Source organism: Lytechinus pictus, chromosome 8, assembly GCF_037042905.1.
Source record: "Lytechinus pictus isolate F3 Inbred chromosome 8, Lp3.0, whole genome shotgun sequence".
Classification (NCBI taxonomy): Eukaryota; Metazoa; Echinodermata; class Echinoidea; order Temnopleuroida; family Toxopneustidae; genus Lytechinus; species Lytechinus pictus.
In genome coordinates, this window is record NC_087252.1 from 10,700,413 (window position 1) to 10,723,404 (window position 22,992).

Below are 22,992 nucleotides of genomic sequence, written 5' to 3' on the forward strand. Positions count from 1 at the left end.
TGTAGTGAGGATTACATTTGTTCACAAACGGGCATATTGAACAGCCTTCCTGTTTGCAGTCAATAGTTATATCGCTATGCAGTAACTGATATACTATGCAAAGTCTTCTTCTTTTTTTTACTGTGGAGAAACTTAAATCTCCCCGATGCATTCCACGTATTTGTCAATTGAATACAAAAGTTGTTTTAATACAAGTCTTCAGTTTCGTCGTTTTACTATTTTATCGGTTTAAATCCAATCCAAGCGAGCCCATTAAACAATAAAATTAGCCGACTTCAGTTTCCCCCCCATACCTTCTAAATGTTCAGCCTTTTCCACTGATTGTACAGATTCCCAAACACATTTCAAAGTTTCTATCGCCTTTTCTCCGGGAGGCTGAGATGATTTCCATTTAGAAAGCATCAGGATGTTGGTGTCTCTCCTGTTAGGAAATGTCCGGTGTTTTATGTGTTCAAGCTCTGTCGAAGTGAGACCAAGTTTTATTCCAGTCTCGAAGTACTTCTCTTGTTTTATCTTTCTGGATAAATGGAGTAGCGTCTTGTCTGGGATTTCACTGTACACTCTAAAAATAAATCAGTCAAAAATGACTAGTTAATAGGGTCAGCTGGGTGCAACTGTTATTCTAGTCATATTTGACTATTTTCTAGACATATTTTACTAGAACATAGTTATTTCTGACTAGAAAATATGTCAGAAATGTGAATATCAGTGATTGCCATATCAGTTGCTCCTAGTTGACTACTGGTCTAGTCAATTTGACTGATTTGTGTTAAGAGTGTATAATTGTAAGGAAAAAACTAGGAAATGAATCTTCATTTAATGATTTTGTTGTTCATAATGAAAAAGGTTTGCAATTCTCAAATCTCAATGTGTTGATTGACTTTGCTCAAACTTTGTAAGAGAGGATTTTACCCGTTTTTAATTGACTGGAATCGTACAGTCTTAGCAGAATATGATTGAGGATGATGCAGATTATTACCAACAAATTAGAAATCGTAATACATCGGTCACATTTGCTCTACGGCGGCCGTACTGCGAGTTAAAAACAGGCGTTTTAACATTTTTTGTACCATTTACATATAGGTGGTTCGAATAAAAATGAATAAAACGGCTGTTTTTGACTCGCCGTGCGGCCGCTGTAGAGCAAATGTGACCAATGTATAAATACAAACAAATAATTGGATAAGTTCAGATATAGAAACAGTATAACATATTTACAAACTGTGAAATGAAGTGCTTACCCCGATGAACTTGCTTGTAATGCAAACCGATCTGTTACAGAAAATGAGGAAAGAAAAGTGACAAAAAAGGGTTTCGGTCAAATGATATCTGAATCCATTTTCTGTTTATCTAGCTTCCAAACCGTTTTCATACTTTCCCACAAAGATACACCATCGAGCTATTGGCTTACATTTTTGTCCACTATTGCCTTCATTCCCAAAGCGCTCACCTATCTCTTCTCGCTTTGCTGTAATATCACCTTTTCTACCCCCCCCCCTCTCCTTATGCATTTCTTAAGCACACGCCTATAAACTCCATTCTCAGACACTAAACAATAATCCTGAAACACCATTCATATATCTCACAACCAAAAACATACATTCCATCAACGCACGCGCATCCGTGCATCCATCCACACTCCCCACACCCTCATACCCTACCCACACAGGCAAACTCACTCCATCGCATTTCCCACACCCACACCCTCGTACACAGAACACACGGGGCAACACATCTTCTCACTTGCACTCGCCCACCTCCTCGTGCACCACCAAAACAAACAGGCCAGCACACGCACACTGTCCACACCACATTCTCGTACCCAGAACACACAGACCAACACATGCACACACATTGCCCACATACTGGTACCCATGCAGAAGACGCAGGCCAACATATATGTACACACTCTGCCCACAAATCCTAACACATGTCTTACACCCACATCGTCGTATGTGAACCACCCGGACAGAACACATATGCCAACAAATCCCCGCACATTGAACACACCCCCATCCTCGTGCAAACTCTCGAACACGCAGCCAAACATATACATGTATACGCACACTGCCACACCCACATGTTCATTATACACAACCGGAACACACCGGCCAACACGAACACCAACAGTGTTTCCGTGTTACGCGTGTTTCATTAATATCAACCTTTTCTATGGCTGGACTTGCCCTTAGATTTAAGGTCTGATTCTTTTTTTCAGATACATGGAACCGTGATACTCTCCCCCGATCTGTTCTTCAACCCACTTTTACTTGGTTGTATCAAGCGCTAATCTTCTATTTTAGGATTCATACAACTGTTAGCACGCGGTGTTTCTGCATCCTATATCCTCCGACCTCCATCCGAATCAATAACATGTTACCCATCTTAGAGTATGGTTTGGCTGCTGGACATCCAACAACCTCAAGACAGGTATACAAGCTTGAGCGTTTTCAGAGTATAGCCACGAGACCAGTGGCGTAACAGGGGTCGGTTGCCAGGGGGGGCAAGAGCCAAAAATTTCCCGGTCATATCATGGTATGAACAGGATTTTTTATGATTGTGCCCCGAGCATTAGGGCAAAGCTCAATGCGTGATAAGTATCCCCCCCCAAAAAAAAAAAAAAAGAGGGGGCACAGCATGCTTAATATAAGTCCCGAGCGAGCGAAGCGAGCGAGAAAAAAAAGAGCTTTTCATGAGAATTGAGATTGATTGTGACATGGTATTCAGAAAATAACATCATATCTTACATCTTCCTTTCCTTTTCTTTCATCTTTTCTTTTATGTTCTCGGTTGTAGAACTTTTGGGGCCAGTGCTATGCGGATCGGGTCTGGGGCAATGGCGGCCCAGGATTTTTAACCTCGGGGGAGGCAAAAGAACATTTGGGGGCGGGTCAACACACAAATATTTTGCCTATTTCTCAAAATCGAGCAAGAAGCGCGAGCTATTTGTTTTTAATGTAGACCCTATTGACTTGAAAAGGGACCTGTTGAGGACTAGATGTTTGCATTGGGTCATGAAGTTAATACCTCACCAAATAAATAATGTGAGCGCGAAGCGCGAGCTGAAAATTTTTAACATCCTGAGATGATAACTGGACGGTTTGTAAGCACTTTTTTGTAATCATGAACTGGATGGCTATCTAATTAAACATTTGATGCGAGCGCGCGTAGCGCGAGCTGAAATTTTTTATTTATGAAAATTATGAATAGGCAGGATGCGTATCTCGCCAAAACGAATAATAAAAACTCTAATCACGAAAAGCATATTGACTTGAACAATGGATTATTAAGCCCCATTTGAACAGATAATTTACTTATCTCAGTCAACAGCTACTGCGAGCGTGTATAGCGCGGGCGACATTTTGAATTTTAAAAATGACCTGAGAGATTTATGTGAGTGACAAAAATTATTGGGAGCTAACAGTGAATGGATGAGAACATTTACACAATTTAAGGAACGAAAAAGCTGTTTCGGAGCACTTAGCAGCTTTAGTAGACTGCCTATGACAACATTTACTATACATTTCTTTTATTTTTAAAATTTTGGGAGTGGGGCCAACTCACTGGGGGCAAATGCCCCCCGTGCCTCCCCCTTCCTGCCGCTACTGGTCTGGTGCGGAGCCCCCGGAACGTCGGGATATTTTTAAACATTGCAGATGGCCACTGTTTTATCAAAACGCGGGTACATACATAACCCATATAACTTCAACGCAGTTGCGGATAAAAAACAAAATATTTCGAGGCAGCACAACATTGCAAATGTGGAAAAATTTATAAAAGTCGCCAGCGAGCGAAGCGAGCCAGAAAAAAATGGTCTTTAAAAATGATTTTGAAATTAAATTCTACTTATGTCCCGGGGGGCCACTTACATTGACGAGTGGATACCATGCGCGACCAAAAAAACACGTAAAAAGGATGTCTTTTTCAAGATAGGGCACGTTACGTACGTAACGTGATAAGGGTTTTTTTTTCCTGGGACACTTTGTCCTGATTGCGACCATTATATATTGCATACAATTTAGCAAGCTTATTATAGACGCCATCCACCTTTCTTACCGTTCTTTATATTTTTCAATCCTTGGCAACCCGGTCGTGTTATTAAGGTGGTTGCTTGCTTACAAGCATTCATGCTTCCTTATGAATCAGGTAAAAAATCACCACCACCACCTTAAAGTTCGCTTATTATTTACGTCCCTTTTCTCTATATATTCTGATTTTCCAATTAAGCATTTGGTTCTTCCTTCATTTCCCGTTTCTTTCTGCCTCTTTCTCCCATTTCCCCGCTATTCTTGCCCGTGCATGCCATTGCTGAGTCATCCCTTTTTATTTTATATCCCTCTCTTGCTAATCATGCTATGGTATTAGTATTTCAGGATATTTATACATCCTCACGTGTTCTTCTCTCCTTCTTTTTCCCGCTTTCCTTCTATTTTCCCTATTTATGTTCTTCCTTTCTTTCCCTTTCTTTTATTTTTTTCCCTTTCCCTTTTTCCCTTTCCTCTTTTTCTTTCTTTCTTTCCCTTCCCCTTTCTCTCTTTCTCCCTTTTCTCTTTTTTCCCGCTTTTTTTTAATTTTCCCGGTGAAATCCCTGCCCCCCCCCGCCTGTTACGCCACTGCACGAGACTTGCCCTAAAACAGCGTTGTGGTGAGATGCTCTATAGGCTCTAACTATTCACTGGTCGTCGCTTCTCGACGGAATTGTCTCCTATGTCCATTTGCATTTAAGCGTCTTCATAGAATTGCAACTATCTACCCCCGGCATCTTGAACAAATTTTATTATCGTCATTTGCCCTCCAGAACCGCCCTCCAGTCTATTTTCTTTTCGCCCTCTTGACGCCTTCCAAGACTTTGGAACTCTTTCCATTTGAGTAATAGATATGATGGTGTCTCAACTTTCTTATTTTTGTTCTTCGTTGAAGAGAGACCTTGAATGTCTTTACTTTCTTGTCATTTTATTTTAACCTTTTTTTCACCTCGTTCTCATTATACTCGTGCACCCTCAAAACATACAGGCCAACACAAGCATGTGTATCCACGCACACACTTCCCACACCCATAAAAACATCCTCATCCTCGTGGAACATCCTCGACATACACACACAAAGCACAAACACGTACGTTTATCGATTCTCACACATCCCCCACCCACTCAAAAAGAACACATTCTTATTTTCGTCTCTATAATCTCCATACCTTCATCCATGGAGTCCAATGATGTCATTATTGAGATTAGTTTCTCCACTGCTGCTTGACCAGAGGCTTGTGTCTGCCGCCATTTTACTAGGATGTCATAGAAGGCCTGTTGTCTGTCTCCCAATCTTCGGTACTCTATAGCATCCAACTGTGGGATCGGGAAACCGAGAGCTACCCCTAAATCATAAAAGTGATCCACTGTCATCTTTTCAGCAATGTCGAGGACATCAACTTCATTGAGGCAACCTTTTGAGACTTCTTCAATAATTCTGAAAGAAGGGGATAAAAGTAATTAAAGTGCAGTAATCAAAGTTAGACGATCATTATCCGCTTACGAAGTAAAATTCAAATTGGCTCTATAGTTGACCAAAACGGTAATGCAGATAATGCAAAAACAGGATATTACATAGAAAAGTCTTCTTTTCAGATAAATATCATGGACAATTACTGCCTCCATCAAAATCAACCAAAACCTCACAATGACACAGTCACATTTGACGCTAAATTCGAAGTTCAAAATAGTACATAGTGTCATTTAAGACCCTCTCCCCATATTGACCATTCACTACAGCAACGTGGTCGCTCTAGTACAAAGCCTAGGAGAATGAATTAACTCAGTAGTCAACGACTTGATATAAAAAAGTTGCATCTTACCGTCCAAAAGCAATGGGTTCCAATTCCTGTTCATCTGTATCAAAACAAAAGAGATAATAAAATCACAGCTGCATTCTGACTGACATGTTTCTTTTAAATCACTCGCATTGACATCATGGAATGAATCAACTGCCACCTAAAAACATATACATAATGAGTTTTTAAAAAGATAAATGTCCATGAATAAAATCATATAAATTGTTTTGTATGTGAGTGGTGCATTCAAATTGCAACTGGGCAGATAATAGCCTCTCTTTAAAAATCATATGAACACTAGCATGGCCATACATACCAGAGCATCTAATGACAAAACTAATAGCTACTAAAACATCGTCCTGTCTCCCAGTCCGTGTAAGAATGACGGTCACTGGAAGATCCGTGTCATCTTCAAGCGGAGGTACAGGGAGAACAATTCGGTGTTGCATTCTACTTTGAACGTCTTTGAGTAGGAGTACCTGTCGTCCACAACGCAAAGAGAAAACGGGTGAAAAAGTTTTCATTGTCAAGATGATAACGTCATTTCAATGTAATCATAAACTAATGTAAAACAAACAAATCAATTACCTTCTTGTCCAATTCATCATCACCACGATAACATGCTACATTGATATTCCCAGACTTGGAGGCAATACTGATGGGAATAGAGGGATGAGCCTTGTGGAAAGACTGCTTCTTCTCCTCCTCTTGGATTTCCTGTTGAACCAAAATGCAATCGGAGGTCAGAAATATAATCGTAGTGCTACATTTTAAAGTTTACTAACATCTCAATATGAGGGGGAAATTCAGACTCTCTTGCTAATTATGCATAAAAAAATTATAACATCTAAAGCTTCAGGAATGTGACAACAAATCAACATATAGCAACAAAAATTAAAAATGAATAGTCGCAGGCAGACAGTATGGCACATAAAACGTGGCTAGATGTACTGTCCGTTCATCTTTCCGCGATACTTGATACAGTTTAATCGACCATATTTACTGTACACGGGATTATTCAGTATTCGATGGTTTTCCGGGGTTTTCTCTTGTTCCAGTCATAGTAACTACTTCTAATACTAGGTTTACTTCTATTACTTAATATCCGATACTTATCATAACGATTCCATACCCTTCAATTGCCACTGTTTTAATGAACTATCATCATCATTACCAGGACCAAAATCCAATTGAAACGAGTTAGATTTCCAAGTGGTTTCAACTGGTTTCAATTGGTGTTAACTGAATGAAACAATTTCCAATTGACACCAGTCGGGCAACTGGAAACCCTAACCATTCGAGTAACTGGAAATGTCTTCCAACTGGAAATGACTTCTAACTGGAACCAGTTGGGTAACTAGAAATATTAACTGGAACCGGTTAGGTAACTGGAAAGTTGGGTAACTGGAATTGGAACCAGTTGGATAACTGGAAATCCTAACTGGAACCAGTTGGGTAAATGGAAATCCTAACTGGATCCATTTTGGTAACTGGAAATGACTTTCAATTGGTTTCCAATTGGAAATTTTCCAGTTACCCAAATGGATCCAATTGAAATAAGTTGATTTGCATATTATCGGCCAATCTGTACAGATTAATGTTTTATGTGATTCATCATCATTTACAATGTATCTATTTATTTCCTTTCATTCCCAAGTACCTCACTTGTTTAAGATGAATATTTAGAAAAGTTAACAGTGAAAAACATGTTCATAAATATTATAGATTAATTTTTTTAACAGATTAAAAGATAATTAGTACACCAATATCTATTACCACATCACATCAAATACAAATACATATATTCGAAGCTCCTCCATACAAATATATAATGTATGGGATTCTAAATTTTATTAATGCCCTTTACATGGGTATTAATAAACATATAACAATGCTTTTGTGGTGGCATGAGCAATAGTTAATACAAATGCTAATCAATTTGTAAGTAATTAAGTTCATTCGAACTGGTTTCAACTGGAACCAATTGAAACCAGTTCTCTCCAATTGGTTTTAACTGGAACAAATTGAAACCAGTTGCCTCCAATTGGTTTCAGCTGGTATTAATAGGGAAATTGGAACAACTGAGATGTAGTTGCCTAATTGATTTCAGCTGGAACCAATTGAAACCAATTGCCAACTGGTTCCAGTTGCCCAATTGGTTTTAACTGGAACCAATTGGCCACTGGTTTCAATTGGAACCAGTTGTACCAATTTCCCTATTAAAACCAGTTGGCCAACTGGTTTCAATTGGTTTTTGCTCTAATTGGTTTCAACTGGATTTTGGTCCTGGGTTGTCATGCTTTGATACGTACCACATCCATTCCAGGAATGTTGGCATGTAGTCGAAGGTGGACTTTAATCTCCTTTTGTTCTCTTATTCTATCTGGAATATACGGTGTGCACAAAAGTCGGTGTCTAACCACATGTTGCTCAAGAGGAATTAGAACCCACCAATTTGCAGTGTGTGAGATGTACAGCTCAAGATGGCTTTTGCAGACCCTGCAATGTGGTGGCTTGTCGGGAGAGTTGGACGATCTCTTTCGTGTGGTTTTTGGTAGATCTGGGTATGATAATTGGTAATGTTTTTAGAGGAGTTAGTACGTAAAGGCAACAATCAACCACAAACCCTGGGGAGGCGCGGGGGGGGGGGGGGGTTATTACACCCACAAATGGAATAATCGCCCATAAATGTAATAACGCCCACAAATGTAATAACACTTTACCCACAAATGTAATAATTTCACCCACAAATGTAATAATGACTTTACCCACATATGTAATAATTTTTGATCGCCCACAAATGTAATAAATTTGAAGGGATTTTTGGCGAATCCGTTCTAAACTAAAATCCTATAGTAATGCGTTCATATAGCACAAAAGTGCAAAGTCTTTTTTTCAGACCCGGTTAATGAAACATTATAGTCCAAGTCCAAAGTCTTTTTTCCAGACCCGGTTGTTTAAAAAATTATAATATACGTCCAAAGTCCTTTTTCCAGACACGGTTGTTTAAAAAATTATAATATAAACCCAAGTCTTTTTTCCAGACCCGGTTGTTTAAAAAAAATTATAGTATAAGTCCAAAGTCTTTTTTTCAGACCCGGTTGTATCAAGAATTATAATATAATTTAACCTTTGCATCATCCAATAGGCTTACCATTTACTGGATCCCATTCATATGACACGATATCTGGCTATTACACCCACAAATGGAATAATCGCCCATAAATGTAATAACGCCCACAAATGTAATAACACTTTACCCACAAATGTAATAATTTCACCCACAAATGTAATAATGACTTTACCCACAAATGTAATAAATTTGAAGGGATTTTTGGCGAATCCGTTCTAAACTAAAATCCTATAGTAATGCGTTCATATAGCACAAAAGTGCAAAGTCTTTTTTTCAGACCCGGTTAATGAAACATTATAGTCCAAGTCCAAAGTCTTTTTTCCAGACCCGGTTGTTTAAAAAATTATAATATACGTCCAAAGTCCTTTTTCCAGACACGGTTGTTTAAAAAATTATAATATAAACCCAAGTCTTTTTTCCAGACCCGGTTGTTTAAAAAAATTATAGTATAAGTCCAAAGTCTTTTTTTCAGACCCGGTTGTATCAAGAATTATAATATAATTTAACCTTTGCATCATCCAATAGGCTTACCATTTACTGGATCCCATTCATATGACACGATATCTGGCTTTACTTCATCTGGGTTGGTGACTAGTGCGGCATGTGGTATCCTGATCTTAACAGGTTTAAGGAATATGATGTTTGGAGGATCACATCTGACCCCATAGCAGGCTACTGATTCATCATCCTGGATGTCAACACAAGGAGGGTCCCGTAGAAGGGTAAGGGTGATCTTTTGTGATTCACCCAGATGTACAGCCTTGGGTGGAATGAACATTGATACGCCATGGTCCTCGAGTGAAATCTTCTGAGAGAGATCTTCTTCGACTTTGACGCAGCATACAGAAGGTCCCGGTTGTTTTTCTGTTTTGTAAATAACCATTAAGTCGAAAATATCATTTTGATAAAAGTAATTTTGATAATTCAATCAAGCAATATCAATAGTTTCTTGCTCGTAACTAATGTAACATTAAACATTAAATTTGCCACGCCCCAGTAAGAAGAAGTGATTTTCAAGCCTTCATGGTATTTTTTTCCAGGTGCATGATGGATCCCAAAATAGCCATAAACTTTTTATCATGATATACGAACCCATTTCGAATTATTTATCGAGCTTAAAGTCATTAATGTATCATTATTTTTCGACTTATTAAACAATGACAAACTCTTTATTGATTACAACAAGTAAAGTGCTGTCGTGGTTTACATGGAAATATATCAGTGAAAAAACAAACGAAAAAAAAAAAAACATCAAAAGTCATAAAATATAGGCAGCAGAATAATTATTGCAACCTATCTATCTTACCTAATTAATACGAATTAACACAAAATCAATTTGTGAAGTAATTTTGTGCGTTACGCACATGCAAGACAGACAGCCGGAATGTGATCGTCATCTATAAACTACCTTAACTAATGAAAAAGATATATATGGGATCAATAAACTAGAATTTGTAAAGTAACGTACATAAATGCCGTTTTTCTGTCCGGAATCTTTGCTGACTTTATCATCACCCCCTCCTATTAAGTTAGTCGTCAAAGTTATGATATTCTCAAGCATTTAGGGTTAATAATGTCACGTTGATGATTGTGATCATAACATTATTGACTAATGAAAATTCATTATGGGGTTACAGTAGGCAATTAAACCTACTTCACAGTTTTGTAGAAAGAGTTCCTACCTCGGTAAGACTTGATGTCTTCAAGGGAATTCAACCTGAAAAAAAAAAATCACTTGCCATATTATTGCCAAAAATCATTATTTTGTTTTATTACAAAGTTCTTTTTGAAAATTGTTCATAGTTATCAAATGCTTTGTTCATTTCGAGCTTATATTTTTTAACTAAAAAATATGCCAACGGTCATTATTTTGATAGAAGAAAGGAGTGCTGTTAATCATTTTGACTTTTATTTTGTCGTTTCTAGGAATTACATTGGATAATATTTTAGAATTGAAAACAAAACTTTATTCTCTATTTTAGCAAAGAATTAAAGGCAGATTTTTTTTTATTTTTTTTTTTTTGGGGGGGGGAGAAAGTATAATCACATGGGATTTGATGTAAAATTGTGTCGAAATATGCTTACTTTGAGTCTTTAATGTTCTTTTTCATAATTGTTCTTCATTTATATCCTTAATGTAAATCATGTATATTAGACGGGTCAATATATGGTTTGACCCGGAACAAATTGCAACAAATGATTTTTCAACGGTATTTTGTACTATTTGACCTCAGGAATAACATACTAAAAATCTACCAAAATCCGCATCCGGGAAAATTGTTATTTTCAAGATGGCGTCCAAGATGGCCGCCATTCACTAAAAATGGATATAACTCACTCATTATCCACCCTAGAATCATATTTGGGTTCATATTCCATGGTCCAATGGGTAAAATAATGTATTTATACAAGTTAGAGTGAATATTAGCACCCCAGGGTACCAGGGAAATCCAAGATGGCGCCCAAAATGGCTGCCGTAGTCTAAAAAATCCACAATTCATCTATTACTTACCTAAGTGGCTTTAATTTGGTTTCCATTCAATTGTTTTAATGATGAAGTAGTACGTCGGGACAAGTTACAAGGACAGCCAGTGGTCTGGTGTGTCTAAAAATACAAGATGGCTTCCAAAAATTGAGTTTAAAATAGCTATTAAACCTTAAAATGGACATAACTCATATCACATCCACTTGAGAGATATGATTTCGTTGTCTAGACCATTGTTTCAATGGTCAAATAATATATTGGGACAAGTTACAAGGACAGTGAGTGGTCCGGTATGTTAAAAAATCCAAAATGGCTTCCAAAAATGGAGTGAAAAATGCTGTTGCTACTAAAAACACCCAACATAGTTTGTTCAATATCCGGGAATATGATTTTTTTTGCCTATACCATGGTTAATTGGGTCAATAATAAATTGGGATCAGCTACAAGGACGATTGGTGGTCAAGTATGTCCAAAAGTCCACGGTGGCTTAAAAAATAGTATCAATCAGCCGCGATGGTATTTAAAAATGGACATACATGTAGTTCATGTTTTATTCGTCAAGGGCATATGATTTTGTTGCCTATATCATGGTTTCAAAAGGCAGAAAATTAGTTACAAGGACAGTCAGTGGTCCAGTATGTCGAAAATCAAAGAAAGCTTCCAAAAATTGGAGTCTAAAATGACTCTTGCTACTTTAAAAATGGACATAGTTCATTTAAAATCCACCTAGGAGATATAATTTGGGTGTCCACACTATGGTTTCATGGTTAAAATAATACGTTTGGACTGGTTACATTGATTTGCAGTTGTCTAGTTTGCCTAAAACACAAGAGGGTTTTTAAAAAAGGAATATAAAACGACTCATATCATTCAATAGTGGTCAGAGTTCTACAATATTCATCTGCAAGAAATAATGTTGGTGTCCAAATTGTGGTATGAAGGGTCAAATAATACATTCGGACAAGTAACAAGGATGGTTAGTACTCCATTTTGTCAAAGAATCCATGATGGATTCTAAAATTTCATCAAAATGGGTGCTGTTATCAACTCATGAAGCAATATGATAACTTGTCCCCATGCTTTTAAGTGTAGGCACCAAGATTATTTCTAACAGGTAGATATTTTATGGAGCAGTAGTCACTTTACATGCTTTAGAACCCATTTTTAAGTCAACTTGGATTTTAAGGCAAAATGGATAGCTGCATATCATGGTAACCAGTCCCAAAGTATTGTTTGACCCTTGAAACCCTTGTGTAGACACCAACATAATATACCAAAGGTGTATTTGTAATGTTCTACATCCACTTTTACGTAACAGCAGTCATTTAAGACCCCCATTTTTAAAGCCATCTTTGATTTTTGGACATACCTGACACCTGACTGTCCTTACTCTGCATACTTTTAAGTAGCAACAGTCAATTTACACCCCATTTTTTTGAAGTAATCTTGGATTTTTTAACATACAGACACCTGACATGGTCTAATAACTTACCCTAGTATATTACTTGACCCTTTTAAACCATGCTTTTAACACCAAAGTCATATTCCCCAGACAGATATTAAACAAACTATGTCCTTTTATAAGTAACATCAGACATTTCTTACTCCATTATTGGAAGCCATCTTGTAATTTTGGACATACTAGACCACTGACTGCCATTGTCTTGTTCTTATATATAATTTAACCCTTGAAACCATAGTTTAGACACCGAAATCATATCTCACAGGCGGATTTTAAATGAGCTATGCAACTTTTAAGTATCAACAGCAATTTCAGAATCAAGTTTTGGAAGCCATATTGGATTTTTGGTCATACCAGACCACTGACTGGCCTTAAAACCTGTCCTAACGTATTATTTTGACCCTTAAATCAGTGGTTTAGACACCAAAATCGCATCTCCCATGCCGATATGAAATAAGCTATGTCCGCTTTAAGTAGCAGCAGTCAATTTAGAATCAATTTTTGGAAGCCAACTTAGATTTTTGGACAAACCAGACCATTGACTTTCCTTTTAACTTATCCTAAAATATTATTTGACCCTTGAAACCAGTGGTTTAGACATCAAAATAAAATATCCCAGGTCAAAATGAAATGGGCTATGTCCGCTTTAAGTATTAGCAGCCATTTCAGAATCGATTTTTAGAATCCATCGAGGATTTTTGCACATACCAGACCAGTGACTTTCCTTGTAACTTGTCCCAATGTATTATTTGTACCATTTAAGCATGGTATAAGACACAAAAATCATATTTCTGGACAATGAGCAAACTATGTCGGATTTTTTAAAGTAGCAACAACAATTTTCGACCCCATTCTTGGAAGCCATCTTGGATTTGGAACATACTGGACCACTGACTGTGCTTGTAACTTGTCCCTAATGTCTTATTTGACCATTGAAATCATGGTCTAGACACCAAAATCATTATGTCACAGGTGGATATGAAATGAACTATGTCCATTTTAATTATCAACATCCATTTTAAACTCCATTTCTGGAAGCCATCTTGGATTTTTGGACACACCAGACCACTGGCTGTCCTTGTAACTTATTTCAATGTAACATTTCACCATTAAAACCATTGAATAAAAAACAAATTTAGATAAATTGTGGACTTTCAGCCTACGGCAGCCATTTTGGGCGCCATCTTGGAGTTGCCTGGTACACTGGAGGGCTTATAATTCATTCTAGCCTAAATCAATTTTTGTATCCCCAGACCATTGAATATGAACCGAAATAGGATTCTAGAGTGGATTATGTGTCAGTTGTATCCATTTTCAGTGAATGGCGGCCATCTTGGACGCCATCTTGAAAATAACCACTTTCCCGGATGCGGATTTTGGTAGATTTTTAGTATGTTATTCCTGAGGTCAAATAGTACAAAATACCGTTGAAAAATCATTTGTTGCAATTTGTTCCGGGTAAGGCTATCTTTGGTCGTATATTGACCCGTCTATATACCGAATTGTAAATACTGAATAGATAAGGTGACTCAAATAAGGATTAAAGAAAAAATACCTTGTCAATATCATCTGTTTGACCACTTCATCCTTGGCATAATGGATTGGTTGCTTGCCTGACTTATCTTCCACATCTATCTTGGCTCCATTTTCAAGAAGATAGAACACTAAGGCCTTTCCGGGAGAAAGTTCTCCACCGTAAAACTCAGCAGAAATCTGCAACTTTCAAGAAATATGCCTCTAGCTGAAAACTATTAAGAGTGCCCAAGTTACAATGTTGACATCCATGTACAAACACTAGTGTGCAAATTGCCCTGATGTTTTTCAGTAAGAAACGCTTGAGAATGCAATCAAGAGCTGCTCAAAATGTCATAGGTAACTGTAATCATGAAACTAGCAATGGCACCACCTAATGAAGAATTTATCTTGGCCAAGTATTGAACAAAGGCGTGATTATTTTCTAGCCACCCTAATGTCATCACGTCTGTGTAACGAAATTGAAATGGTATTCATCTCACGAATTTGATACTAGAAATGCCGGTTCCCTCAAAGTAGTTATACCAAAATGTGACAGAATTGTTTTAACAAACGATCAAATGTGCCGGTGCGAAAGTCTGGAATGAACTCCCCAATAATTTGCAAAACTCTAATTCCGGAAACAGCTTCAATTCGAAAAAATACATTGTTCCTAAATGCTTAAGCGACCTCCCCCTCGTAAATGAATTTAACATAACCGTTCTGTTGTTTACTTATGTAATTTCCATATCCTCGTGTTAACATTTCTTTCTTTTGAACTGATTGTAGTTATAATTGTTCGATTGCTTCAATTTCTTTATTTTATTTACGCTTCATTATTTATCTAAGATAAGATACAGTCTTGATTTACACGTATATGTAACATATATGTATTTAGTCTTTTACGAGAAAATATCATGAGTACATAATATTTTTATACAGGACCAACATGAGCTTGATATGTTGTTTTCATATATTTGAATAAATAAAAATATAGTTTGTAAAGTTTTCAAATATATGAAAGGTGCAAAATAATATGAGAATAGCTCTCATATGCAGGATGAATTGTCTTTGTTATATAACTGCCTTGTTAAACTGTAGAGTACTATGAACACCCTAAAGATCCTCTTCAGACAAACATAACGTTATGATTTGTTCAGCAGCGTCAGTGAGATAATGTTTATTGACACTTTCAGCACTAATCATCTTGCACATGGGCCAATTGTAGGCTAAAAATGTTCAGTGTTACTCACATTCCTAAGTGTGTCACTATATTGTACACTTCTCTCTGTCCTGTAGCAAAGTTTGATTGCTTCATGAAGACACGTCTGACCGTCTACTGACTGGACATTAAGATCTGCTCCATGATTGACTAGATCCTCAACATCAGAGGTATGACCGCCTTGTATCGCGTGATGAAAATGACTCCGGGTGACCTGGGCATAGAGAATGTTTATCTCATATTACCATAAGGATTAACGAAGACGTGTTTTTAAGCATTTTTTTTTTTTTGGGGGGGGGGGGAGGGGAGGGGGAATGCCTACTCTTACATTATTGCATCAAGTACACCCAAGAACTTTTTTATTTGAATTAATAGAGAAAATATCAAACAAACATACATTTAATACTGAAAAGTTCTTCAAAGTCGGATGTAAAATAAGAATGGTTATCACATTAAAATTTTTCGCTTTTTTCGTTTGTTACAAAATAAGTTATGCCAAACTCAATAATATATATAAAAAAATCAATGGCATCCCTCATTTTGAATTCATTGATTTAATAATACAATATTCCATTTTTCTTCACAGATTTGACAATAAGGACAAAATTTACTAAACAACAGACTAATAAAAATGGTTAATTTAACATGTCCAGGGAGCTTTTTTTCACATGACAATGAGGAGAAAATTAAAATATCACATAATCATCATTCCAAAGATACGATAAGGGGAAGATCGGACACTTCGGAGAATTTTCAAAACGCTTGGGTAATATTCATGGGGAAGGGCGCCCAATAGCGTTGAGTAGGTAAATATTTCGCACATCGGCACGCTGCTGTGTATGAAACATATGGGGGAAATGAGAGAATTGGGAGAAGGTACAAGGGCAACGAATGTGGACAATTTCACCTTTTATTACCCAGAAACCTCTCAAATATATTCATCTGTACTTTAAGGTTTAAAAAAAATTGAAGGAAAAAAAAATCCTGAAATGTAAATATCGTCTATTCCTTCACCGCTTCACCATTTCTCTCATAAGTTTTTCACACAACATTATCGGGATACGGAAAGGTAAAAAATGGTCGTTATATATTTAACGATGTATGGCACTCATCTCGAGCGTTTCATTGCGCGCCCTTTGTCCGGTCTGATCGTTGTATTATATAATAAATCGAAAAGTGACTGGGTGATGTTTCAGTCCCCTCATCTGCATACCGACCAGGATGTAAATAAATTATGCGAATCTTTTGAATGCCATAACTTATTCCTATTTATATTACATTTTGATGAAATTCTATACTTGTTTGATTTAAATCTTTATTAAAATCAAATTTTGTTGTGGTAGACTTGGACGAGAAAATTGTACTGAGGCACATATTTTGTGCTTGAAGTTTTGTTTGAACTTTCATCTGATGTTTGATGTATTATTGTATTGTGTTTAAATCTAGTATATAACGATGGAGTAAATTGGATCAATTTTGGTAATAAGAAATTCAAAACTGATATTAAACTGAATATCAGTACATAACAGTAGAAGAAGTGTTATTAGTATATTAAAGATCTTACCTCGGACGTGGAACATGTGACTAAACTCTCAGCGATATTTTGGAACCCAGGCAGCAAAGTGGGCTCTAGAGGAATCGTTCCGTGGATTTCGTCTACCTCAGGACGTGCTCTTGGTGACTGGAGATCAGCAACGATATCACGGCGATCATCCTGAACGGTAGAGAGTACTGTAGCACCGCCATAAGCCATCCATTTGTCTGTTTTCGCTCCTCGACTTATCAAGTATTCCATAACTTCAACATGACTATTCTGGTCAGTAAATCGCAATGCAGTCTGACCATCACTATCTTCTCTGTTCACGTCAGCTCCTCGACTAATGAGATATTTGGAAACATGAAGATGACCATTCTGAGCTGCAAGGTGTAATGCAGTCAAATCAGTATTATCCCCTCTATTCACTTCAGCTCCTTGACTGGCGAGATATTTGGCTACATCAAGACGATCAATCTTAGCTGCTATATGTAATGCAGTCCTACCAATATTATCCCCTCTATTCACTTCAGCTCCATGACTGACGAGATATTTGGCTACATCAAGATGACCATTCTCAGCTGCACTGTGTAATGCAGTCCCACCAGTTATATTCTGTGTATTCACTTCAGCTCCTAGATGGATGAGATATTTGGCGACAGCAAGATGACCATTCTGAGCTGCAAGATGTAATGCAGTCCTACCAATATTATCCCCTCTATTCACTTCGGCTCCTTGACTGACGAGATATTTGGCTACATCAAGATGACCATTGTCAGCTGCACTGTGTAATGCAGTCCCACCAGTTATATTCTGTGTATTCACTTCAGCTCCTAGATGGATGAGATATTTGGCGACAGCAAGATGACCATTCTGAGCTGCAAGATGTAATGCAGTCCTACCAATATTATCCCCTCTATTCACTTCAGCTCCTTGACTGGCGAGATATTTGGCTACATCAAGACGATCAATCTTAGCTGCTATATGTAATGCAGTCCTACCAATATTATCACCTTTATTCACTTCAGCTCCTTGACTGACTAGATATTTGGCTACATCAAGATGACCATTCTCAGCCGCACTGTGTAATGCAGTCCCGCCAGTTATATCCTGTGTATTCACTTCAGCTCCTAGATGGATGAGATATTTGGCGACAGCAAGATGACCATTTTGAACTGCAAGATATAATGCAGTCCTACCAATATCATCGCCTCTATTCATTTCAGCTCCTTGACTGATGAGGTATTTGGCAACTTCAAGATGCCCATTCTCAGCTGCACTGTCTAATGCAGCAATTCCATTCTTATCCCTTCTATTCACTTCAGCTCCTTGACTGATGAGATATTTGGTGACATCAAGATGACCATTATGAGCTGCAATATTTAATGCAGTCCAACCATCTGTTTCCCCTATATTCACATCAGCTCCTTGACTGATGAGATATATGCTAACATTAAGGTGACCATTATGTGCTGCAATGTGTAATGCAGTCCAACCAGTATCATTACCTCTATTCACTTCAGCTCCTTGACTGATGAGATACTTGATGACACCAAGATGACCATTACGTGATGCAATATATAATGCAGTCAAACCAGTATCATTGCCTTTATTCACTTCAGCTCCTTGATTAATGAGAAGTTGGATGACATTAAGATGACCATTCTCTGTTGCAAGGTGTAATGCAGTCAAACCAGTATCATTCTCTCTATTCACCTCAGCTGCTGGACCGATGAGATATTTGATGATATCAGGATGACCATTCTTTGCTGCAATGTGTAGTGCAGTCAAACCAGTAACATTCCCTCTATTCACGTCAGCTCCTTGACTGATGATATATTTGGTGACATCAACATGACCATACTCGACTGTACTGTGTAAGGCGGTCGAGCCATTATTATCTCTTTTATTCACATCGGCTCCTTGAGTGATGAGATATTTGGTAAGATCAAAATTACCATTCTCAGCTGCAATGTGTAATGCAGTCAAATCAGTATTATTCCCTCTATTCACTTCAGCTCCTTGGCTGATGAGATATTTGGAGACATCAAGATAGCCATTATGTGCTGCAATGTGTAATGCAGTCGAACCGGGATCATTCCATCTGTTCACTTCAGCTCCTTGACTGATGAGATATTTGATGACATCAAGGTGACCGTTCTGAGCAGCAATATATAATGCAGTACTTCCATTAGTATCCCCTGTATTCACTTCAGCTCCTAGACTGATGAGATGCTTGGTGACATCAAGATGACCATTCTTAGCAGCAATCTGTAATGCAGTCCAACCATCTTTTTCCCCCCCTCTATTCACATCAACTCCTTTACTGATGAGATATGAGATAACATCAAGGTGACAATTATGTGCTGCAATGTGTAATGCAGTCCAACCAGTATCATTGACTCTATTTACTTCAGCTCCTTGACTGATGAGATTTTTCATGACGTCAAGATGACCATTCCGGGGTGCACTGTATAATGAAGTACTTTCATTATTATTCCGTCTATTCATCTCAGTTCCATGACTGATGGGATGCTTGGTGACATCAAGAGGACCATTCTGAGCAGCAATATGAAATGCAGTCCAACCATCTTTTCCCCCTCTATTCACATCAGCTCCTTGACTGATGAGATACTTGGACACACCAAGATGACCATTCTGAACGGCAACGTGTAATGCAGCCCAACCATCTTTCCCCCCTCTATTCACATCAGCTCCTTGACTGATGAGATGTCTGGTGACATCAAGATGACCATTCTGAACTGCAATGTGTAATGCGGTCCTACCAGTCTCATTCTCTTTTTTTACCTCAGCTCCTTGACTGATGAGATGTTTAGTCACATCCAGATGGTTATTCTGAGCTGCAATGTGCAGTGCAGTCCATTTAGTATTATCCCCTCTCTCAACTTCAGCTCCTTGACTGATGAGATGTTTGGTGACATCCAAATGACCATTCTGAACTGCTTTGTGTAATGCAGTCCAACCATCTTTCCCCCCTCTATTCACATCAGCTCCTTGACTGATGAGATTTTTGGTGACATCAAGATGACCATTCTGAGCTGCAATGTGTAATGCAGTCCATTCAGAATTATCCTCTGTGTCCACTTTAGCTCCTTGACTGATGAGATATTTGATGATATCAAGATGACCATTCCTAGTAGCACTGTGTAAAGCAGTCAAACCAATATTGTCCTCTCTATTCACTTCAGCTCCGTGACTGATGAGATATCTGGTGACATCAAGATGACCATTCTCAGCTGAACTGTGTAAGGAGGTCGAGCCCTCACTATCTCTTTTATTCACATTTGCTCCTTGACCGATGAGATATTTGGTGACATCAAGATGACCATACTCAGCCGCACAGTCTAATGCAGTCAAACCAGTATCATTCCCTTTATTCAGATCAGCTCCTTGACTGATGAGATATTCGATGACTTCCAGATGGCCATTCTGACCTGCAATTTGTAAAGCAGTCCATTCAGTGTCATCCCCTCTGTTTACTTCAGCTCCTTGACTGATGAGATATTTGATAACATCAAGATTACCATTCTTAGCTGCATCCTGTAATGCGGTCCAACCAGTATTCCCTCTATCTACTTCAGCTCCTTGACTGATGAGATATTTGATAACATCAAGATGACCATTCCTAGCTGCGCTGTGTAATGCAGTCACACCAATATTATCCTCTCTATTCACTTCAGCTCCATGACTAATGAGATATTCGCTGACATCAAGATGACCATACTCAGCTGTACTGTGTAAGGCGGTCGAGCCATCATCATTTCGTTCATTCACATCAGCTCCACGACTAATGAGATATTGGATGACATGAAGACGCTCATTCTTGCAAGCGATGTATAATGCGGTATTTCCATTATTATTCCCTTTATTTACTTCAGCTCCTTCACTAATGAGTATTATGATGACACCAAGATGACCATTCAGGGATGCAATATATAATGCAGTATTTCCATCATTATTCCGTTTATTCACCTTAGCTCCTTGACTGATGAGATGTTGGGTGACATCAAGATGACCATTCAAAGCTGCATAGTGTAATGCAGTCAAATCAGTATTATTCCCTCTATTCACTTCAGCTCCATGGCTGATGAGATATTTGGAGACATCAAGATGGCCATTTTGTGCTGCAATGTGTAATGCAGTCGAACCGGGATCATTCCATATGTTCACTTCAGCTCCTTGAATGATGAGACATTTGATGACATCAAGATGACCGTTCCCAGCTGCATAGTGTAATGCAGTAAAACCAGGAGCATCCTTTCTATTCACGTCAGCTCCTTGACTGATTAAATATTGGGTGACATCAAGATGACCATTTTGAGCTGCCCTGTGTAATGCAGACCAATCAGTATGATTCGTGCTATTCACTTTAACTTCTTCACTACTAAGATACTTGGTGACATCAAGATGACCATTCCCAGTTGCATTGTGTAATGCAGTCAAACCAGTAGCATCCTTTCTATTCACGTCAGCTCCTTGACTGATGACATATTTGGTGACATCAAGATGACCATTTCCAGCTGCATAGTGTAATGCCGTCAAACCAACATCATTCCCTTTATTCACTTCAGCCCCTTGACTAATGAGATGCTTGGTTACATCAATATGACCATTCTTAGCTGCACTGTGCAATGCAATGCACTCACTATTATCCCTTTTATTCACTTCAGCTCCTTGACTGATGAGATATTTGGTGACATCAAGATGACCATTCTGAGCTGCACTGTGTAATGCAGTACATTTAGTATCATCCCCTATATTTACTTCAACTCCTTGACTGATGAGATATTCGGTGACATGAAGATGACCATTCCAAGCTGCATAGTGTAATGCAGTAAAACCAGTATCATCCCCTATATTTACTTCAGCTCCTTGACTGATGAGATGTTTCGTTACATCAAGATGACCATTCTTAGCTGCACTGTGTAATGGAGTCCAAACGGTGTCATCCCCTCTATTTACATCAGCTCCTTGATTGATGAGATGTTTGGTCACTTCAAGATGACAATTCTTAGCTGCACTGTGTAATGGGGTCAAACCATTATTATCCCCTCTATTTACTTCTGCTCCATGACTGATGAGGTGTTTCGTCACATCAAGATGACCATTCTTAGCTGCATAGTGTAGTGCGGTGAAATCATCCTCACCCCCTTTATTCACTTCAGCTCCATGACTGAGAATAATGTTCACTGCCTTTAGAAGTCCCTGTGCGGCAGCAAGATGTAAGGGTGTTAGTCCCGTTGACGTAGCCTTTTTGACATCAGCTCCATGTTTTATGAGATATTCAATGATGTCTCCTTGTTCGTTCTTAACTGCAATGTGTAAACATGTGTTTCCATCTTGGTCTGTCTGGTGTATGTTAGCACCCTCTTTGATCGATTGCCTTACTTTGCTAATCTTCCCTTTCGAAACTGCCCTTTGCAAATCCATAATGTCAAAGATACCGACTTACTGCTGTTTAGCCTTGATCACATCATGTAGCTTCTAAATTAAAATGTTTTATTCGGAATCTCGAACTTAATTTGATGGCATGGTTGAAGTGTTTTCCGCCCCTTCTTTATTCCTTGCGAGGTAAATGATACACGAAGTTTTGTGAAACTTATGACAGTCTACTCGCCGCCATTCAAGTGCAATAAAAACCAGTTCGTAAATACCGACGGAGGCAGCCATGGCTATTGTGCATCACAGTCACCGGGTCAAAGTGACAAAAACTCGGCTTTCCGGATGTAGCTGTTTTTCACCGGCAGGAAGTTGGTTGGATATTCGATATTCAAACTGTGAAGTACGTTCGATATTCAG

At 38.2% G+C, this 22,992-nt stretch overlaps 1 protein-coding gene across 1 annotated transcript in view; it reads right to left on the bottom strand.

Annotated features, from left to right (window-relative positions):
* LOC129267237 (uncharacterized) overlaps positions 1 to 22,623 on the bottom strand; it is a 32,863-nt gene extending 10,240 nt beyond the window's left edge. The window contains exons 1-12 of the mRNA XM_064103269.1: positions 17,203 to 22,623; positions 15,670 to 15,852; positions 14,460 to 14,617; positions 10,640 to 10,674; positions 9,489 to 9,821; positions 8,137 to 8,384; positions 6,413 to 6,541; positions 6,141 to 6,303; positions 5,849 to 5,882; positions 5,195 to 5,463; positions 1,242 to 1,272; positions 294 to 562 (exon numbers count right to left, since the gene is read on the bottom strand). Coding sequence (XP_063959339.1) covers positions 294 to 562; positions 1,242 to 1,272; positions 5,195 to 5,463; positions 5,849 to 5,882; positions 6,141 to 6,303; positions 6,413 to 6,541; positions 8,137 to 8,384; positions 9,489 to 9,821; positions 10,640 to 10,674; positions 14,460 to 14,617; positions 15,670 to 15,852; positions 17,203 to 22,623 — 7,273 coding nt within the window. The remainder of the gene's footprint in view (positions 1 to 293; positions 563 to 1,241; positions 1,273 to 5,194; positions 5,464 to 5,848; positions 5,883 to 6,140; positions 6,304 to 6,412; positions 6,542 to 8,136; positions 8,385 to 9,488; positions 9,822 to 10,639; positions 10,675 to 14,459; positions 14,618 to 15,669; positions 15,853 to 17,202) is intronic.
* Between the last annotated feature and the right edge of the window lie 369 nt (positions 22,624 to 22,992).